The sequence below is a fragment of the Leopardus geoffroyi genome, chromosome B4 (assembly GCF_018350155.1).
Source record: "Leopardus geoffroyi isolate Oge1 chromosome B4, O.geoffroyi_Oge1_pat1.0, whole genome shotgun sequence".
Taxonomy (NCBI): Eukaryota; Metazoa; Chordata; class Mammalia; order Carnivora; family Felidae; genus Leopardus; species Leopardus geoffroyi.
The window spans coordinates 52,590,449-52,610,277 of record NC_059341.1 but is presented as its reverse complement, the minus strand read 5'-3'; the positions used below and the strand labels follow the sequence as shown (position 1 = coordinate 52,610,277).

General features: G+C 38.7%; 1 protein-coding gene across 2 annotated transcripts in view; it reads right to left on the bottom strand.

Moving 5' to 3' along the window:
- Positions 1-1,532: 1,532 nt before the first annotated feature.
- The window catches only part of AEBP2 (AE binding protein 2), a 96,228-nt gene continuing 77,931 nt past the window's right edge, over positions 1,533-19,829 (bottom strand). For both annotated transcript variants that reach the window (XM_045466902.1, XM_045466905.1), the window contains 2 exons: positions 2,741-2,776; positions 1,533-1,599 (listed from right to left, as the gene is read on the bottom strand). In XM_045466902.1, the coding sequence (XP_045322858.1) occupies positions 1,548-1,599; positions 2,741-2,776 (88 nt within the window). In that variant the 3' untranslated portion in view covers positions 1,533-1,547. The remainder of the gene's footprint in view (positions 1,600-2,740; positions 2,777-19,829) is intronic.

The window sequence follows — 19,829 nt, the reverse complement described above, 5'->3', positions numbered from 1 at the left end:
CGATCTCGCGGTCCGTGAGTTCGAGCCCCGCGTCGGGCTCTGGGCTGATGGCTCAGAGCCTGGAGCCTGCTTCCGATTCTGTGTCTCCCTCTCTCTCTGCTCCTCCCCGGTTCATGCTCTGTCTCTCTCTGTCCCAAAAATAAATAAACGTTAAAAAAAAAAAATTAAAAAAAAAAAAAAGAAAAAGAACTTCTTTAGTTGCCTCAACTGTAAAATGGAGATAATAATAGTATCTATCACATAGCAGTGCTGTGAGGATTAAACAAGTTGTAATTCGTGAAGCACCTGGATCAGCAAGTGGGGTGGGAAGCACTGTCAGCAGCTGTAATTATTACCTCTCAACCTCCCCCAGCACAACTATAAACCTACCTGTGTCTGCACCCACCAACTTTCCTTCCCTCTTCCTGCTATAAGAAAGGTAACTCCTCTCCTCCCCTGGTGCTCTGGAGATCCCCTCTTTTCCAGCCTTCTACAGGACATATTAGCAATCATTTTCCCTCATTTCTGTATCTTCAACCTTGTCCTCTCCATAGGCTCCTTCCCATCATAAGAAACTACAAACTCATTTACATTCCCACAGCAATAAATCCATATTGTAATAACTTGTTCGCTGTTTAGACAGATTGTTGCTAATTACTAGTTACGGCCCCAAATTTAACTCATCTATCTGTTCTTGGAGACTATTGGTTCAGTTTCCCTGAAGCCCTAACCTCAAATATTCACCATGAAATTAATATATTTCTCCTATATTAGTCTCCTCTCTTAGCTTGGGCTGCAGCAAGAGATAGCCCCTATTGTCACTAGTTTAAAACGATTGATTTCTTTCTTTTATTTCCACCATCTGAAACATGCTAGTCACAGCAGCAGTGAGAAGGAGATAAAGGGAAATTTTGCTGCAGTTCTTAAATGTTTCCTTTAAACATTTCCTTAAATGTTTACTTGAGAGTGTATGTTATCTCCACTCATATTTCACACAGCTGTAATACAAAGAGGTGAAATATAATCCACCATCCACTCAGCAGGAGAGAAGAAACAGTGGTGAGTGGTCCACGTGTCTACAAAATTGGAAATAATAATGAGTCATTCTTGTATCTACTATATCTCCTTGTGTCTGACAAATAGGACTAATAACCTGCTGCTGTTGTCTTTTGACCTTATCCAATATTTGATAATATTTTCCTAAAGGACAAATAATGTATACATTATGCAGTAGTCCCTCCTTATCCACAGGGAATATGTTCTAAGACTCCCAGTGACTGCTTGATGTCGTGGATAGTACCAAACCCTATATATACCATGATTTTTCCTATACATACATACCTATCATCAATCTCATACACAGTAAGAAATTAACAACAATAAAAGAATTATAACAATATATGATAATAAAAGTTCTGTGAACATGTTCTCTTTCAAAATTTCTTACTGAACTGTACTCACATTTCTTGTGATGATATGATAAAATGCCTACGTGATGACATGAAATGAAGCGAATGATGTAGGCATTGGGACGTAGTATTAGGCTACTATTGACCTCTGACCATACCTCAAAAAGAGTCATCTGCTTCCAGATCCCAGTTGACCACGGCTAACTGAAACCTTAAAAAGTGAAACTGTGGGTAAGGGCGGACTACTATATTTACATTTTGCAACAAGCATGAAAACATAAAATGCTTGCACACAGAACTAATTGTAAAGCTAAAACTATAAAACTTTAAAAGAAAACATAGGAGAAAATCTTTATTACCGTGAGGTAGGCAAACATCTTTTTGGCTAGGACATACAAAACCAACCATTTAAAAAAAAAGCTAATACACTACACTTCAAAAAAAAATGGAAAACTTTTGTTTTTCAACAGATATTAAAAAGAGATAAAATAGCAAACTGCATTACATATATTCATATCTCTGACCAAATAGAAAGTTTATCCACGATATATAGTAAACTCTCACAATATAATAATTTAAAAATAACCAAAGAAGCTAATTAAAAAATAAGCAAAAGATTTGAACACAAACTTCAAAGAAACATACAAATAGCCAATACATACACATCATTAGTCATCAGAGAAATACAAAATAAAAGCACAGAGATAATACTATACTGCGTACCAGATACCAGTTGGAATGGTTGAATTAAAAATACAAACAGGGCGCCTGGGTGGCTCAGCTGGTTAAGCGTCCAACTTCAGCTCAGGTCATGATCTTGTGATTTGTGAGTCTGAGCCCTGCATCGGGCTCTGTGCTGACAGCTCAGAGCCTGGAGCCTGCTTCAGGTTCTATCTCCTCCTCTCTCTGCCCCTCCCATGTTCATGCTCTGTCTCTCAATAATAAATAAACATTAAAAAAAAAATTTTTTTTTTAATGCAAACAATACAGGGGCACCTGGCTGGCTCAGTTAAGAGTCTGACTCTTGATTTTGGCTCAGGTCATGATCTCAAGGTTCATGGGATCAAGCCCCATGTTGGGCTCCGTGTGGACAGCACAGAGCCTGCCTGGGATTCTCTCTCTCCCTCTCTCTCTCTGCTCTGCCCCCGTTCATCCTTTCTCTCTCTCTCTCTCTCTCCCTCAAAATAAATAAACTTTAAAAAATTAACATAAATAAATATGCAAACAATACCAAGTGTTGATGACGATATGGAACACCTGAACTTTTATTCACTAATGCTAGACATGGTACAACCATTTTGGAAAACAATGTGGCTATTTCTTCTTATACAATTAAACATACTTACACTTACCATATATCGCAGCATTTCCACATGTTGGTATTTACCCTAGAGAAATGAAAACATATGTCCACACAAGACTTTGACACAAATACTCATGACAGCTTTACTCTTAATAGCCAAAAAATGGAAGCAATCTAAATGTCCATCCATTACAGGTGAATTGCAGTACATCCATGCAATGGAACACTACACAGCAACACAAAGGGACAAACTATTAATAAGCCATGCAAAAGAAGTCTGACACAAAAAATTACAACATGATTCCAATTATATGAAACCCTAGAAAAGAATCCTACCTAATTTATGGTGGCAGGAAGGTGGTAAGCAGTTGCTTGGGGCTGAGCTGAGGGTAAAGGAACAGACTTGAATGGGACATAAGAGAACTTCTTGGGGTGATGGAAACCCAGGCCTAGATCTTGGTTCCTAAATGTTCTCTCCCTTAAATGGAGCCAGGGCTCCTTAGAAAAATGCTCAGGGAAAGTGCAAAGTGAACAAAGCAAGTATAAGTTGAGTCTAGAACAACTCGTTGTGCCAGGAAAGAAGGGCTCACCAAATGGGGACACATCAAAAAAGAAAGGGAAAAGACAGAAGAATGCCAACAAATAAATACCATTTTATGATACCATTTTATGATAATTATGGATATTGAAACCACTGGATAAAAGACTGATGGAAAACAGAATTTAGAAAAACATGGCAGACTACTTGCCAAAAGATTAAATATCAATAATAATTGGACAAACTGCTATTATGTGCCTCCTCATGTATTGCACTTAAGTGACCAAAACATCACCTACATATTACTGTAAGTATTGCTGTAAGTAAATGTTCCAGATCAGTCTCGAGAAAGATATTGGGCAAATCTAAATTAAGGGTTATTCTGTAAAATAACTGACCTGGACACTTCAAAAACTGTGTCATGAAAGATAATAAAAATAATAATAATAATAATAATAATAATAATAATAATAATAAAGCTACTAAACTATACTGGTTAGCCTAAAGGAGAGTTAAAGAGACAAAACAAATAAATGTATCACTTGTTCCTTCATTGGGTCTTTGTTATAATAACTATAAAGTTCACGTGGACAACTGGGGGAAATTTGAACATAATTAGGTAATACTGTTGCATTAACATTATATTTCTGGAAGTGATTAATTGTATCTTCTTAGGAGACAAGGCTGAAGTATTTAGGGGTGATGTCTACAAAGAGCACTCAAGTGGTTCAGCAAAATATATGTGCGTGATGCCAAGGTGGTCACGGAAAAGCAAATAGGACAAAATGCAAAGAAAAAAAAAAAAAGAAGAAAGTGAAGAAAAAGCAAAACTTCATTGTCAGAAACAAAAGAACACTTAAAATAAATGAAAAAGATACATGTTCCGGGTAGGAAAACTCAATACTGTCAAGATGTCAATTCTTACGTAGTAAGAATACTGTATTTCTCCATTCATTTGAAATGACACTTTTCTTATAATAACTCCTGTATTATAAAAGTGGCACTTCAATGAAGAATTTAAGATTATATTTTAAATGGTACTGGTTAGGGGCACCAGGGTGGCTCAATAAGTTAAGTTCCAACTTTGGCTCAGGTCACAATCTCACAATTCGTGAGTTTGAGCCCTGCATTGGGCTCTGTGCTGATAGCTCAGAATCTGGAGCTTGCTTCAGATCCTGTGTCTCCCCCTCTCTCTCTGCCCCTCCCCCATTCTTTCTCTCTCTCTCTCTCTCTCTCTCTCTCTCAAAAATAAATAAACATTAAAAAATGTTTTAATGAAAAAGAATGGTATTGGTTAACTGTTAGAAGCAAAGGGCAAGAAGTAAACCCTAGCTTCAAAATATACATTAAAAAAAATCAGCTGCATTACAGAGTCAAAAAAAATTTTAAGCCATTTCTTCAACAAAAAATAAGGGGAGGAAGGAAGGGGAAAATATGGAGGAGATAGCTACAGATTAAAAGAAACTTCAATATGTATCAAACAAAAGCAATGGGTGGACCTTACTTGATAACTAATTTCAAATTTTTAAAAACAATTATAAGTCAATTAGGAAAATGAAAATGAACGACGGGTATTAGGTTCTTTCCCTAAATTCTTTATGTGTTATAAGTGATCCTGTGGTTATGTTTTAAAAAGTGAAACCCTAAATATCAACAGATTAAATGATATTCAGATGTCTGGAATTTGTTCCAAACTGCCCAATGAGGGTCTAGAGGCAGATAGAGATGGAATAAGATTGGCCAAATATTGATATTTGCTAAAAATGAGTGATAGGTACCACAGGTTCATTATGCCTCTCTCTACTCTTAAATATGGTTAAAATTTTACATAATTGTTTTTTTTAATGAAACCAAGAAATAATCTGAAGTAAACAACTTATTCAGATATTAGATGGGAAAGGACTGTCTATACATTAACAAGAAAAGATCAATAATGAAAAAGATTGAGATTTGATTAAAAATCTGTTTAAAAATAACAGAAGTTAGACAAACACTGCCTACAACATACAAAAGGATTAGTATTCTTAGATATGTGAATAATAAAATAAGAAATATAACTGACCAGGGGCACCTGGGTGGTTCCGTCAGTCGAGAGTCTGACTTGGGCTCAGATTATGATCTCGCGGTTCATGGGTTTGAGCCCCATGTCGGGTTCTGCTGACAGCTCAGAGCCTGGAGCCTGCTTCAGATTCTGTGTCTCCCTCTCTCTGACCCACCCCCACTCACACTCTGTCTCTCTCTCAAAAATAAATAAACATTAAAAAAAATTTTTTAAGAAATATAATTGACTAATAAACATAATAATATACCCAGGCTTTATTGTAGTAAAATAAATGTAAATTAAAACAATGAGCTCTCCTTTGTACTTCTTAATGTTTTTTTATTTTAATGATAATATTCAGGATTGGAAGAGCACTTAAAAACAATGCCACATATCATTTCTAGAATGCAAATAACAAAAGACACCAGAACTAAAAAAAGGCTTCTACTTTTTGAGAAAGTAATTCCCATTGCAGGAACTTAATTTAGGGAAGTAACCAAATACACAAAGTTTTCAGTTCAAAGATGTTTATGAAAGCACTATTTATACTGGTGACACACTGGAAACTGAAATATTAAAGGACAGGTGACCTGCCACTGAAGTACAGCACACACATACAATACAATATTACATCAGCACTAGGAGTCCAATGATGTGAAGATGCTCAACTTATCCACAATCCTTTATTAATCTAACCTGAAAAAAAATCTGTGTAGATAGAAGAAAACATCCTCAATACGTTGATACCCAATATATTAACAAAACATGATTAGATCATATTCTTTTTTAATGTTTTTATTTATTTTTGAAGGAGAGAGAGAGACAGAGCATGAGCGGGGGAGGAGCAGACAGAGAGGGAGACACAGAATCCGAAGAAGGTTCCAGGCTTTGAGCTGTCAGCACAGAACCCAATGAGGTGCTCGAACTCACAGACTGCAAGATCATGACCTGAGCTGTAGTCGGATGCTTAACCGACTGAGCCACCCAGGCACCCCAGTTAGATCATAAATTTTGCTTATTTTTGTCAGTTTTTCCTAAATTCTCTACATAGAATATGTTACTTTCATATTTAGAAAATGTTCAAGGAGACTATTTCAGACTTTAGAAAATGTACTTTGTTGGCTAGGAATTACTCTAAATTTTTGTTCTTTTGATTTGTTTTGTTTTTTGAGAGAGAGAGAGGGCACAGTGAGCGAGGGGCAGAGAGAGAGTGAGAGAGAGAGAAGTGGGGCTCACCTGAAGCAGGGCTTGCTTGAGCTCACCTAACGTGGCACTTGAACTCAGGAACCGTGAGATCATGACCTGAGCCGAAGCCAGATACTTAACCAACTGAGCCACCCAGGCGCCCAATTTTTTGTTCTTTTACCAAGGGGCTCAGGTAAAAAGAAACACAAATGAACAATGCTCAAAATGAAGTCACCATTTTTCCTTGTATGTTATCCTGCTATTTTAAGTAAAAACTATCTGGAGTGTTCCAGTTTCTTCTGAAATTTCGACCTGTTTTCTCCTCCCAAAAGTAAAGCCAACACAACTTAAATGGAGATTCAATACATATTTCCTCCTTATGAATTAGCTAATCTTGTAACCTAAAAGGAAGGCTTCCTTCGGACATGACATACTATCTCCTGTGGGGTCCACCAGTCCCTGGGTCTTGTCACTGAGACAGTAATTGATTTAGAACCAAAACCTCCTTCTTCCATACTGTGTACATAAAAGACTGCAAACAACTAAGAGGTTTCTTCATCAATTTTCCAAATATCCTAAGTTTTCCTCTTAACTTCTATCTGGCTAGTCATAGATGAAAAGCAGAAACTCCCCCAATTTCTCCTGTAAATCATGGCCAAAGGAACATTTCTCAGCTAGTTATATGGCACCTAGTAAAAACGAGTTCAGATATTTTTCATTAGATAAAGGGGAGAAATCTACAACCACAAAATTGGAGCAGTCTGCACAAACTATGGCTGTAAATGAGAGTTGTTGCCTAAGCCAAGTAGGCAAATAAAATTTGTCAAAGCCATTAGCCTTTCCAAACCCAGCTGCACTCTACTGCTCTTTTCACAGGGAAATGATCTCCATTCTTGATCACTAATGCCCTTAGCGGTTCTTAGGAGATTTGTAAATTTTAAAAGAACTCTAGAGACAAATCTAACATCACAACAACATCACCGTTCATTCACTTGACAAATACTTCTTGAGCACATATGTAGATAAAGGCTTTTTTTTTTTCCTGCTGCCTTCTAAATAGTCTATAAACTCAATATACTTCTATATACACTCTATGCCTGGTCCTATTCTTGGATTGATTTTTTTTAATGGGAATAAATAGATATTTTTCTTTGTTTTTTTTAAATCTTTATTTATTTTTGAGAGAGAGAGACAGCATGTGAGCAGGGGAGGAGCAGAGAGAGAGTGAGACACAGAATCCAAAGCAGCCTCCAGGCTCTGAGCTATGAGCACAGAGCCCGACGCGGGGCTCGAACTCACAAGCCATGAGATCATGACCTGAGCTGAAGTCGGACACTCAACTGACTGAGCCACCCAGGCGCCCCTAGATACCTCTATATTTTTAATGAAAAGTGAGCATCTGGATTTAAAGAATATTCCTTTAGGGACACCTGGGCGACTCAGTCAGTTAAGCGTCCGACTTCAGCTCAGGTCATGATCTCATGACTTGTGAGTTCGAGCCTGCATGGGGCTCTGTGCTGACAGCTCACGGCCTAGAGCCTGCTTCAGATTCTGTGTCTCCCTCTTTCTCAGCCCCACCCCTGCTCACGCTCTGTCTCTGTCTCTCAAAAAATAAACATTTAATTAAATAAATAAATAATAAATAAAACTTCTTTACAGATTACTTTTTAGGAGCTACTTAAAGGAAACGAGAAATACCTGCATCTGAGACTGAAATCCTTGAAAGAGAAAAGATCAAATTGCAAACATTATCAGAAATAAATTCATTTTCCTGCATTTGACCCAACTGAGACTTAAATAACCCTGATCATATCTTATTATAAACATACTTTAGCTATAGCACACTGGTTGTTCAATATTACAGATTACAAAATTCTTATTGACAGAAAGACGTTATACCCTTTAGAATTATTTACATATAAAAAATTAGTAAATGGCACATACTTTATGCAAAATATGCCAATTAGAACCATTATTTTCTACTTTCATTATGTTGTATTCACATAAAGGGTGAAAAACTGCTTCTGAAAAAGCAGTTTAATTTTAGGAAGTCTTTTATATTCATTCAATAACAATTATTGAACATCTTCCAAAATATAAAACATGGTAGAGACTAAAATAGAGACAAATATAACATGATGCATGTCAGTTATAATGATTTTAGAGTACTTATGATTTATGTGACGCTTGCCTCCATGCATAGTCTTGATCTCCGCTACTATTCTTATGATCATTCTGATTCCAAAATGCATATAAAGGATTAATGGCACACTCTAGCCTCTGTTACTGGACTTCCTTACATCCAATGATCACATCCTCACTCTCACCTCAATCACCCACTCTCAATGGGATCTGTTGGATATTTAGCTTAGCAACTAATGTATCATGAGCAAAGTCTTAATTTCAAGCAGTCTGCTCAGACCAAACTCCTGCCTTTCCAGTTCATTTCCTCTAGTGACAATGAGTCCAATTGTTCTTCAACCCCACCAGAACCTGTGATCTCTTGATATTTTATTCCCTAACCAAACTGGATTCCACAGACCACATATTTTCCTAGGAATCTCTTCCTCCATTCTACCTGCCTAGTAAAATCCAACTTTTAGTTAAAACCAACCTTCCACTAACTCCACACCTGCACCCACATAGTTCACTGTGGCTGAGGGAAAATGTACATAGTAATGGTATCTGCTCTCACTTTAAAGTTGGGATGACAGGGGGGCCTGGGTGGCTCAGTCAGTTGAGCATCCGACTCTTGAATTTGGCTCAGGTCAGTATCCCAGCATCGTGGGACTGAGCCCCAAGTTAGGCTCCATGCTGAGCGTGGAGTTTGCCTAAGATTCATTCCCTCTCTCTCTCTCTCTCTCTCTTTCTCTGCCCCCACCCCACTCATGCCTGTGTTCTGTCTAAACTAAAAATTCAAATTAAAAAAATAAGTTAGGATAAACCTCATGTTAGCTCAGTGCTATTACATTTCCTTATTCCATTCACTCTTCCAGATAATTTTTACACCTTTGTCTCTCTTCCTGGAAGAGAGAATGGAATACATCCAGTTGCCTACTCACTTCTGGCACTCAGATGTCTAAACAGGCATCTCAAATTTAACCTAACTCATTTGCTCCACCAAATCTTATTCTTCCCCAAACTAGTAAGATGTTCCACCTTTTACTCAGTTGTTCAAATATCCTTACAGTCACCCCTTTACACACACACACACACACACACACACACATTCTCTCTCTCTTCAACTCCTACCCCTTCTTGCCAAACCCCTTCTTGCCAGTACCGCTACCTCAGTTGACTCATACAAAACCCTCCATAGCTTTCCCTGCTTCTATTCTTGTGTGAACAATACACTCTGCTCCCCATAAAGCAACCAGTAATCCTTTTAAGGTAAGTCCTATCCCATTCACCTACTCAACACCCTCCAGTGACTCTGGTCATATTCAGAATAAAACCCAGAGTGTTCTCCAACAGATTATGAGACCCTAAATTACTAGTTAGCAAACTAGGGTCAACAGGCAAAACCTGGCCCATTGCTTGTGTTTGTAAAAAAGGCTTTTATGAGGGGCACCTGGCTGGCTCAGTGGGTTAGGCATCTGACTTCTGCTCAGGTCATGACCTCATGGATCATGGGTTTGAGCCCAGCATTGGGCTCTGTGCTGACATCTCAGAGCCTGGAGCCTGCTTCGGATTCTGTGTCTCCCTCTCTCCCTGCCCCTCCCCTGCTTGTGTTTGCTTTCGCTCGCTTTCTCCCTCTCCCTCTCTCTCTCTCTCTCTCTCTCTCAATAATAAATATTAAAAAAATTTTTAAAAAAGGTCTTTCTGGAACACAGCCACACCCACTTGTCCATGTAACACCTGTGGCTGCCTTCCTGCTACAATGTCAAAGATTAGCAGCTATGACAGAGACCTTAAAGCACCCAAATATTTTTACTGAAAGTTTGATGTGCCTCTGGTCTCCCCTCACTCGCTGTGCTCCAGCCACATTGGTGAGCTTCTTCTTCCATGCTGAGCCCACTCCCACCTCAGGCCTCGGTACTTACACCCTCTGCCCGGAACATGCTTCTCCCACATGCCCCACATAGATCAGGCCTCTCTGCTCACATTACCACCACAAAGAGAACTTCCCTGACTGTGCCAATAAAATAGCGTCCGACATTTCTAGCTCCTCACTCTGCTTTACTCCTCTCTATGGCCCTTAGGAGTGACCCCTATAGGTCATCCCTCGCTTCCCCATGGAATGTAAGTTCCATGAGTGCAGGCCTTTTGTTCCAGTCACTCCTGTATGCCCAGCACACTGCACATAGCAGGAATTCAGTAGGTACCGAACAAATGAATTTTTTTGATCTGCATTTGATCCTTCCTTTTTGCTCATTTGATTCCTTTTTTGTCTTCGAGTTCCTTTATTTTGAATAGATGGTAGAGGGAAAACAAAACTTAAAAATCATAAGAACAAAAATTCTGTAATTCTGCCTGAGAATGCTTAATGTAAGAGGATATAAATTATATAACAGGCCATCTGAAAATACATCCCTGATCCTTGTATATGCTTAATTCTCATTGTCAGTAATGAAGCCAGAGAAATGGATGAATCAATAGCAGATTACTATTTATTTCTAACAGTTTGAATTCTGGTTTCTAGTCCGGCATGGAAGGAATTTGGAAGACATCATCACTCTATCCTAGGAACAAGTGAAAACGCTGAATTGTAAATCAACAACTCTTCTTAGATCCATTAGAGAATTGAGATCACATAGCCAACCCCTGCTCCCAAAACTAGAGAGACAGCTGGATACAGAGAATCACAACTTACCTGGGGCAGAAATCTCCATGGGAACCAGTACTGGGGTGGAAAAACCTAACCTGTAATTGGCTAATTGCCAAGGTTCGATGTGGACAAATTTGAGAGGTGAAAACTCCAAGGGGACCCAGTCACAGGGAAGGGCTTCCTGTAATTTTCTAAGTTTTACCTCCAGGAGTTCTAACAAATCTCATAGTGAAGACAGAGAAAAAGCCCTTTCCTGCTTTTGGCAGAAGAGAGAAAGTAGACATTTTGAAGTACGCCCAAAGCATTCATCAGTTCTTAACAAGACAAGCCCTCATAGGAAACTATTTTACCAGAACCTAAATTTACAAGGTTTTATGAGAGCCTAACTGACCGGGGAGAAGTCTTCCAGTGGGAGAAGGTCAATACCCAATTCCAGCCTCCTCCAGCCATGCTGCCCCGCCTGAGGAAGGAGAAACAGGAAGCAGTTGTGAAGGTCACAGCCTCGGGGCACATGCTCACCTAATCAGGGGACTATAGACCACTTGCCCTCCCCCAATACCTCATCACCACACTGCCCAGGCCTATCCACCACAGCACGCTGTACCAGGCACATCATGTCCTGCTTTCAACAATTACATGGATCCTAAAGGGCAAAAAGCACACTTTAAAGACACAGAGTAAGCCCTGAGATACAGCAGGCATGCTGGAATTATTAGACTGAGAAATTTTAAAACTTAATATGGTAAGAGAGGATTAATATGCTAATGAAAAAAGTAGACAACCTTTAAGAACAGAGTAATGGAAGCAGAGAGATGGAAATTAACAGAATCAAAAAAAAATGCTAGAGGGGCGCCTGGGTGGCTCAGTCGGTTAAGCGGCCGACTTCGGCTCAGGTCATGATCTCTCGGTCTGTGAGTTCGAGCCCCGCGTCGGGCTCTGTGCTGACAGCCCAGAGCCTGGAGCCTGTTTCGGATTCTGTGTCTCCCTCTCTCTGACCCTCCCCTGTTCATGCTCTGTTTCTCCCTGTCTCAAAAATAAATAAAACATTAAAAAATAAAATAAAAAAAAAATGCTAGAAATCAAAAACACTGTAAATGACTGGATACAGTTGAGGAAAGCATCTGTGACCTTGGGGTATATCAATAGAAACTTCCAGAACTAGGATGCTTGGGTGGCTCAATTGGTTAAGCATCTGACTCTTGATTTTGGCTCAGGTCATAGTTTCACACTTCATGAGATTGAGCCCCTTGTCAGGCTCTGCACTGACAGCAAAGGGCCTGCTTGGGATTCTCTCTCTGCCCTTCCCCCTCCCCTCCCCCCCCCCCGTCAAAATAAATAAACATTAAAAAAAAAAAAACAACTTCCAAAACTGAAAAGCAAAGCAAACAAACAAACAAACAAAAGAAGGAACAAAATGTCCAAGGACCGTGGGACCACTACAAAGGCACAACATACATGTAATGGGAATACAAAAAGAGAAATAAACAGAAGAAATATGTGAAGCAAAGGAGACTGAGAATTTCCTAACATTAATGTCAGACAGCAAACCACAGATACAGGAAGCTCAAAGAACAAGCAGGATAAAAATAAAAACAAACAACAAAAAAATTTACTACTAGGCATATCATATTCAAACTGCAGAAAATCAAAGATAAGGGAAAAATCTTGGAAGAAGAGGCAAAAAATATCTTCTCTATAGAGGAGCAAAAATAAGAACAATATCAGACAATACCTCAGAAACCATGCAATTAAGGAAAGTGGAATGCAATATTTAAAGTGTTGAGGGAAAAGGGTAATAATAAAATACTGAAAGAAAAAAAAAGCTAGAATTCTGTATCCTGTGAAATTATCCTTCAAAAGTGAAGGAGAGACACAAATACCATATGGTTTCATTTATATGTGGAGTCTAAAAAACAAGATAAATGAACAAAACAGAAACAGACTCAGATACAGAGAACAATCCAGTTGCCAGAGGGGAGGGGAGGTGGGAGGATGGGTGAAATAGAGGGAAGGGATTAAAAACAAACTTCCAGTTATAAAATGTACAGCAGAGACAATATAGTTAACAATATGATAACAATTGTGTGTGGTGACATATGGTGGCTAGATTTGTCATGGTGATCATTTCATAATGTGTATGTGTGTGTGTGTGTGTGTGTGTGTGTGTATATATATATATATATATATATAAGCACTATATTGCATACCTGATACTATGTCAACTACACTTCAATTTAAAAAAAAGTAAAGGAGAAATGCTTTCTCAGGCAAACAAAAGTTGAGGGAATTTGTTACCAGTAACCTGCCTTGCAAGAAATATTAAAAGATGTTCTTCAGGGGGTTCCTGGCTGGCTCAGTTGGTACAGCATGTGACTCTTGATCTCGGGGTTATAAATTTAAGCCCCATGTCAGGCATAGAGCCTACTTAAAAAATTAATAATAAATAAAATATATTTTTTAAGTTCTTCAGGGGCACCTGGATGGCTCAGTTGGTTAAGCCTCTCACTTAGGCTCAGGTCATGATCTCACTGTTCACGAGTGCTGACAGCTCAGAGCCCGGAGCCTGCTTTGGATTCTGTATCTCCCTCTCACCCTGCCTCTCCCCTGCTCATGCTCTGTTTCTCAAAAATGAATAAAAGTTAAAAAAAAAATTTTTTTTTTAAGTTCTTCAGAGAGAAGGAAATGGTATAGGTCAGAAACTCAGATCTGTATAAAGGAAGAGCAATAGAGAAGAAATAAGAGAGGATGAAATACTCACATCTTTTTTTTTTTTCTTTTTTGCCATATTTACCTTGTTACATGCTGCAAATTAAAAGTAATTTCAGGGGCACCTGGGTGCCTCAGTTGGTTGAGCGTCCAACTTCGACTCAGGCCATGATCTCGTGGTTTGTGAGTTCCAGCCCTGCGTTGGGCTCTGTGCTGACAGCTCAGAGCCTGAGCCTGCTTTGGATTCTGTGTCTCCTCCTCTCTCTGCCCCTCCCATGCTCTCTCTCTCAATAATGTTAAAAAAAAAAAAAAAGTTATTTTAAGTAATTTCAATTTTTTTTAATGTTTATTTATTTGGGGGGGGTGGGTGTGGATAGGAAGAGGTGGAGAGAAAGAGAGGGAGAGGCAGAGGCAGAGGGAAAGAGAGAGGAAGAATCCCAAGCAGGCCCTGTGTTTTTATCACAGAGCCTGATACGAGGTCTCGATCCTTTGAACCGTGAGACCAAGACCTGAGCTGAAATCAAGAGTCAGATACTTAACCGACTGAGCTACTCAGGCGCCCCCTCGCCCAGTTTTTTAAAGTAATTTCAATCTGTAGGCAATCAGAGTTGTATTAATAAGTGGAAATAGGGGCGCCTAGGTGGCTCAGTCGGTTGGGCATCCAACTTCAGCTCAGGTCATGGTCTCACGGTTCATGGGTTCAAGCCCCACATCAGGTTCTGTGCTGACAGCTCAGAGCCTGAAGCCTGCTTCAGATTCTGTGTCCCCCACCCCACCCCCACTCCCTGCCCCTCCCCCACTTACGCTCTCTCAAAAGTGAATGAACATTAAAAAAAAAAATTAGTAAGTGGAAATAGCTTGGAAGCCGACAAGAAGAGGAAAACTTGGTTAAAACTGTTTTGTTTCTGAGATGCTTAGTTAAGACTTTTTTGTTTTGTTTTGTTTTTTAAACAGGCTGCACGCCTATTGTGGAAGCCAATGCAGGGCTTGAACTCAAGACTCTGAGATCAAGACATGAGCTGAGATCAAGAGTTGGACACTTAACCAACTGAGCCAAACAGGTACCCCTTATTTAAGGTTTTTAAAACAGCTTTGACAAATACATCCAAATAATTAACCACGTATCAAAAAGGCATAGTAGTAAGGCCTCTGGGTTTAAAATCAGGCAAAACCAGTTCAAACTCCAGTCTCAGCAACTTGCTGGCTATATAGTTTGGGGAAAGTTACCTAAGTAACTCATCCATAAAACAAAATTAGTGAAACCCATATTTTGTACGTTAATTGTAAGGATTAAATATGAAGGATATGCAAATTAACCTAGCTCTCTGTCCAGCCAATGCCAATTGCTAAGGCTTAATGATGGAGTGTAAACACTATAAATCTTGTAACTTTCTGTTTACACTAACTTCATAAACTAGCTTAAAGGTAACAACTTTATAGCCAACGTCTAGTAAATATATAAAATACCAGAGCATGCATTTTGTGGACATCACTCCAGCTGCACCTTATTTTTAAATTTTTCCTACATCTTACATTTATTAGTTTTTTTAATAAAATCGCTTCATAATAGTACAAAATCTTTGAAAACAAGAGGGGAACTAAAAAGGTAAGAAACAAACCAATAGTTTTCTATATTCTCTAAGGGATGGAGGAAATGATCCTAGAAGGGCATTTTAAAAGTATCTCAACCTCCAGGGTGCCTGGATGGCTCAGTTCTTGATTTTGGGTCAAGTCATGATCTCATGGTTTGCCCTGCACTGACAGCTGACAGGGGATCCTCTCTCTCCCTCTCTCTGCCCCTTCCCCCACTTGTGCATGCACACTTACTCTCTCAAAAATAAACCAACAACAAAATATCTCAACTTCCAATCTTCATAATATGGCATCTAGGCAGACCCAGTGGCCCATATTAACAGCCACAGGAAATGCCTGCTACATACTCTTTGTTGCTTACTATAAGTCACTTCTGTATTTTCTTTTGCCCTTTTTTTTCCTAGCAAAGAAGATAAAATTTCAACTGATATTAGCTAAATTGGCTTTGAATTTGCCTTGTGTTCAAATTTCCTTACAAACTATAACTATCAACTATCTTCTCCATACTAAATATTGTTCTCTACTTCAGGAAATATGTTGCTAAGTTCCTAAGTGGTTTGCCAAAATAAGTCATAGTGCTGAAGGCAAAAAATAATTTTTGGTTCAGTCCTATGGTAACAAGGCTGTATTTTTCCCTATTTGGAAATGCATCTAGGTAGGACTTGTCTGCCAGATTGAATATAACATACCATAAAGGCAAGACCCACTTTTAAGTGCTTGAAGGACATTTCTGATGTTTTACCTCTCACAAAGATAAAAGGAGCAACGCATTGTTCTGTATTATGCCATTACTTTTTTACATCCCATTTTAAAAGAAAACCTGTAATGGTACAATCAGAGCATCACAGAGCTAAAAAGGACACTCATTCTAGCCCCTTACCTCACTCCAAAGCAAGTCTGAATTTGATAGTATATTTGATTAAAACCTGATATTAGGGGTGCTAATGGGCTTACTCAGTTAAACATCAGACTTCAGCTCAGGTCATGATCTCATGGTTCATGAGTTCAAGCCCCACATTGGGCTCTTTGCTATCAGGGCAGAGCCTGCTTCGGATCCTCTGTTCCCCTCTGTCTCTGCCCCTCCTCCTCTTGCCCTCTCTCTCTCCAAAATAAACATTTAAAACAAAACAAAACAAAACAAAACAAAACAAGACACCGGATCTTAACTTTCCCAGTAATGAATTCTATTATTTTAAAATCTTGGGAACTTACTTTTCAGTAAAATTTAAACTTTGAAAATTATGATTTACTTTTTTTTTTTAAATGTTTATTGATTTTGAGAGAGAGAGAATGAGCATTGGAGGGGCAGAGAGAGAGAGAGAGAGAGAGAGAGAATCCCAAGCAGGATCTGTGCTGTCAGCACAGAGCCCAACGTGGGCCTTGATCCCACGAACCACGAGATCATACCCTGAGCCAAAATCAAAAGTCAGACACTCAACTGACTAAGCCACCCAGGCTTCCTGATTTACTCCTTATTTTCTGCTATCTGGAAAGCAAGACAGAGCAGCAGCCTTCGGACTGGTATTTCCATTGCCTCTTCACCAGGCCCAGTTTTGCATCTACTACTAGACAGGTGGACCAAACAAATCTGACCGTCATTTCCCTTCTTGCAACCTTAAATTACTTACACTAATTTTTTACGTAAAGTGCAAACTGTGACAAATGGAGACGAGACCCTCAGCAGGGGACCCTCCCTACCTCTGCAGACTTCCCACACACCCATTAGGCAACCCCTCCACCTAAACACCAGGCTGTTCCTTGCTGCGCACATGGAGATCCTATGTTAAACCACCCCATGTCCCCCTCCATTCTCCAGCACTAAGTTGGTCATAATCTTTAAAAGGTAACTGTGGGTTCTCCTCTGAGGGGAGCCCGCCCTGATGCTCTGGGACTGGCCAAATGCTCTCTGTGCTTCCACCATGCTCCAGACAGAGCTCCGACGTGACACTTCACACTGGACAGAAATTATGTTACACATACTTCTCCCTACTCCCAAGTCTGCAAAGCATAAAGAGAATGTATTCATTTTTGTTCAAAGTAGTAAGTTTGTGTTGGGTACTAAATATTTATACCATTGTACTAAACTTTTTGTCTTCTTTGAACATGCCATTTCCTCTGGCAAATTTCACCATGTCCTACATCCAGTTTATTTTTATTTTTATTTTTTTAAGTAGGTTTCACGGCTAGCATGGAGCCCATTGTGGGGCTTAAACTCATAACCCTGAGATCAAGACCCAAGCTGAGTCGGTCACTTAACCGACTGAGCCACCCAGATGCCCCTTCTATGTCCAGTTTCAAAGCTGCTTTCTCTGGGATATCACTCACAAATTCTGTAAGAAATTTCTCCAAATACTTGTTATTTACATGATCTTGGAAACATCATTCACCCTCTCTGCAGCTGCTTCCTCCACCATAAAATGGAGTAATATCAACTTCAGTTATTGTACGGATTAAATGAGTTAATGTACTAAGAACAGAGTCTGGTACTTGGTGTTCACTATTCCTATTATTCCAAGCGATAATGTTGATGCCTACTTAACCCACATTATTAAGGAAAAATATGTAAGATGACTCACTTAACTGCAAATGATATATCCAATTAAGGGGTTACATTCACAATATATATAGAACTCCTACAACTCAACACCAAAAAAATATAATCATCCAATTAAAAGATGGCAGATGACCTGATGGAAATTTTTCCAAAGACGACAGTGATTAACAGACACCTAAAAAGATGCTCAATTTTCACTAGTCATCAGGAAAGTGCAAATCATAACCACAATGAAGAGGCACCTGCATGGTTCAGTTGGTTGAGCATCCAACTCTTGCTCTTGGCTCAGGTCATGATTGCAATCATGTTGTGGGATCGAACCCTACATGGAGCCTGCTTAAGATTCCTTCTCCCTCTGCCCCTCTCTCCCACGTACACTCCCTCTAAAATAAAAAACAAAACAAAACAACAGAAAAACCTATAATGAGGTATCACCTGAGTCACACTGGCTAGTATCAAAAACACGAGAAATAAAAGGTGTTGGTAAGGATGTGGAGAAAAGGGAACTTCTGTTCACTGTTGGTGGGAAAGCAAATTGGTGCAACCAGTGTGGAAAACAGTATGAAGATTCCTCAAACAATTAAAAATAGAAATACCATATGACCTGGTAATTCCACTGCTAGGTGTTTAAAGAAACACAAAACCTCTAATTCAAAAAGATATATGCATCCTTATGTTTATTGCAGAATTATTTACAATAGCCAAGATATGAAAGCAGCCCAAGTGTCCATTAATAAAGTATGGTATATGTGTGTGTGTGTGTAAAATATACAATATATATACATATGTATACACATATGTATTATAATATGTATATATTGTAATGTATATGTATATTATGTATGTACTAATATATATTATGTATTAATATGTATATATTGTATTGTAATATGTATATAACTGTATATTGTACACACACACACACATATATTATGTATATGTAAAAATAATGAAATACCAATCAGCAATAAGAAAAAAGATCTTGCCTTTTGCAACAATAGGGATGGACCTAGAGGGTATTTTGCTAAGTGAAATAAGTCAGAGAAAGGCAAATATTATGACTTTACTTACATATGGAATCTAAACAAATGAGTAATAATTTTTTTAAAAAGACTCATAAATAAAGAGCTTAAACTGATGTGGGGTGGTGGGAGAAGCAGGTGAAGGGGATTAAGAGATATAAACTTCCAGTTATAAAGTCATGTGGATGACAAGTACAATGTAGAGAATATAGTATTATGTAATGTACGGAACTGTTGAATAACTATGTTGTACGCCTGACACGAATGTAACATTGTCTAGCAACTAGATTTCAATTAAAAAAATTTCTGGCTGAAACATAAAATAAAAAATAAAATGTCACACTGGTTAAAAAAAAAAGTGACTCATTTAAATTGGTGTTTGGTACACAGGCTGTAAGGGATAAGCAGTTGTCTTAGTGTACCTAAATTTTTTATCACAAGTAACTAGAACCATTGATCATTCTTTACCACCATTTGGCAGCTGATAAGCATATCAAATAGTATCTGTCTCTACTAGGTCTTAGGTTGAATTCCTGAATAAGCATTCAGTTTTTAAATGCTTTTCCAAGGGGTGCCTGGCTGGCTCAGTTGAGAAGCATGTACTCTTGATCTCAGGGTCATGAGTTTGAGCCCCATGTTGGGTGGAGAAATTACCTAAATAAAACTTAAAAAAAAAAAAAAAGAAAGAGAAAGAAAATGGTCTTCCAGCTTCTGCCTTTGCTCCCTTATAG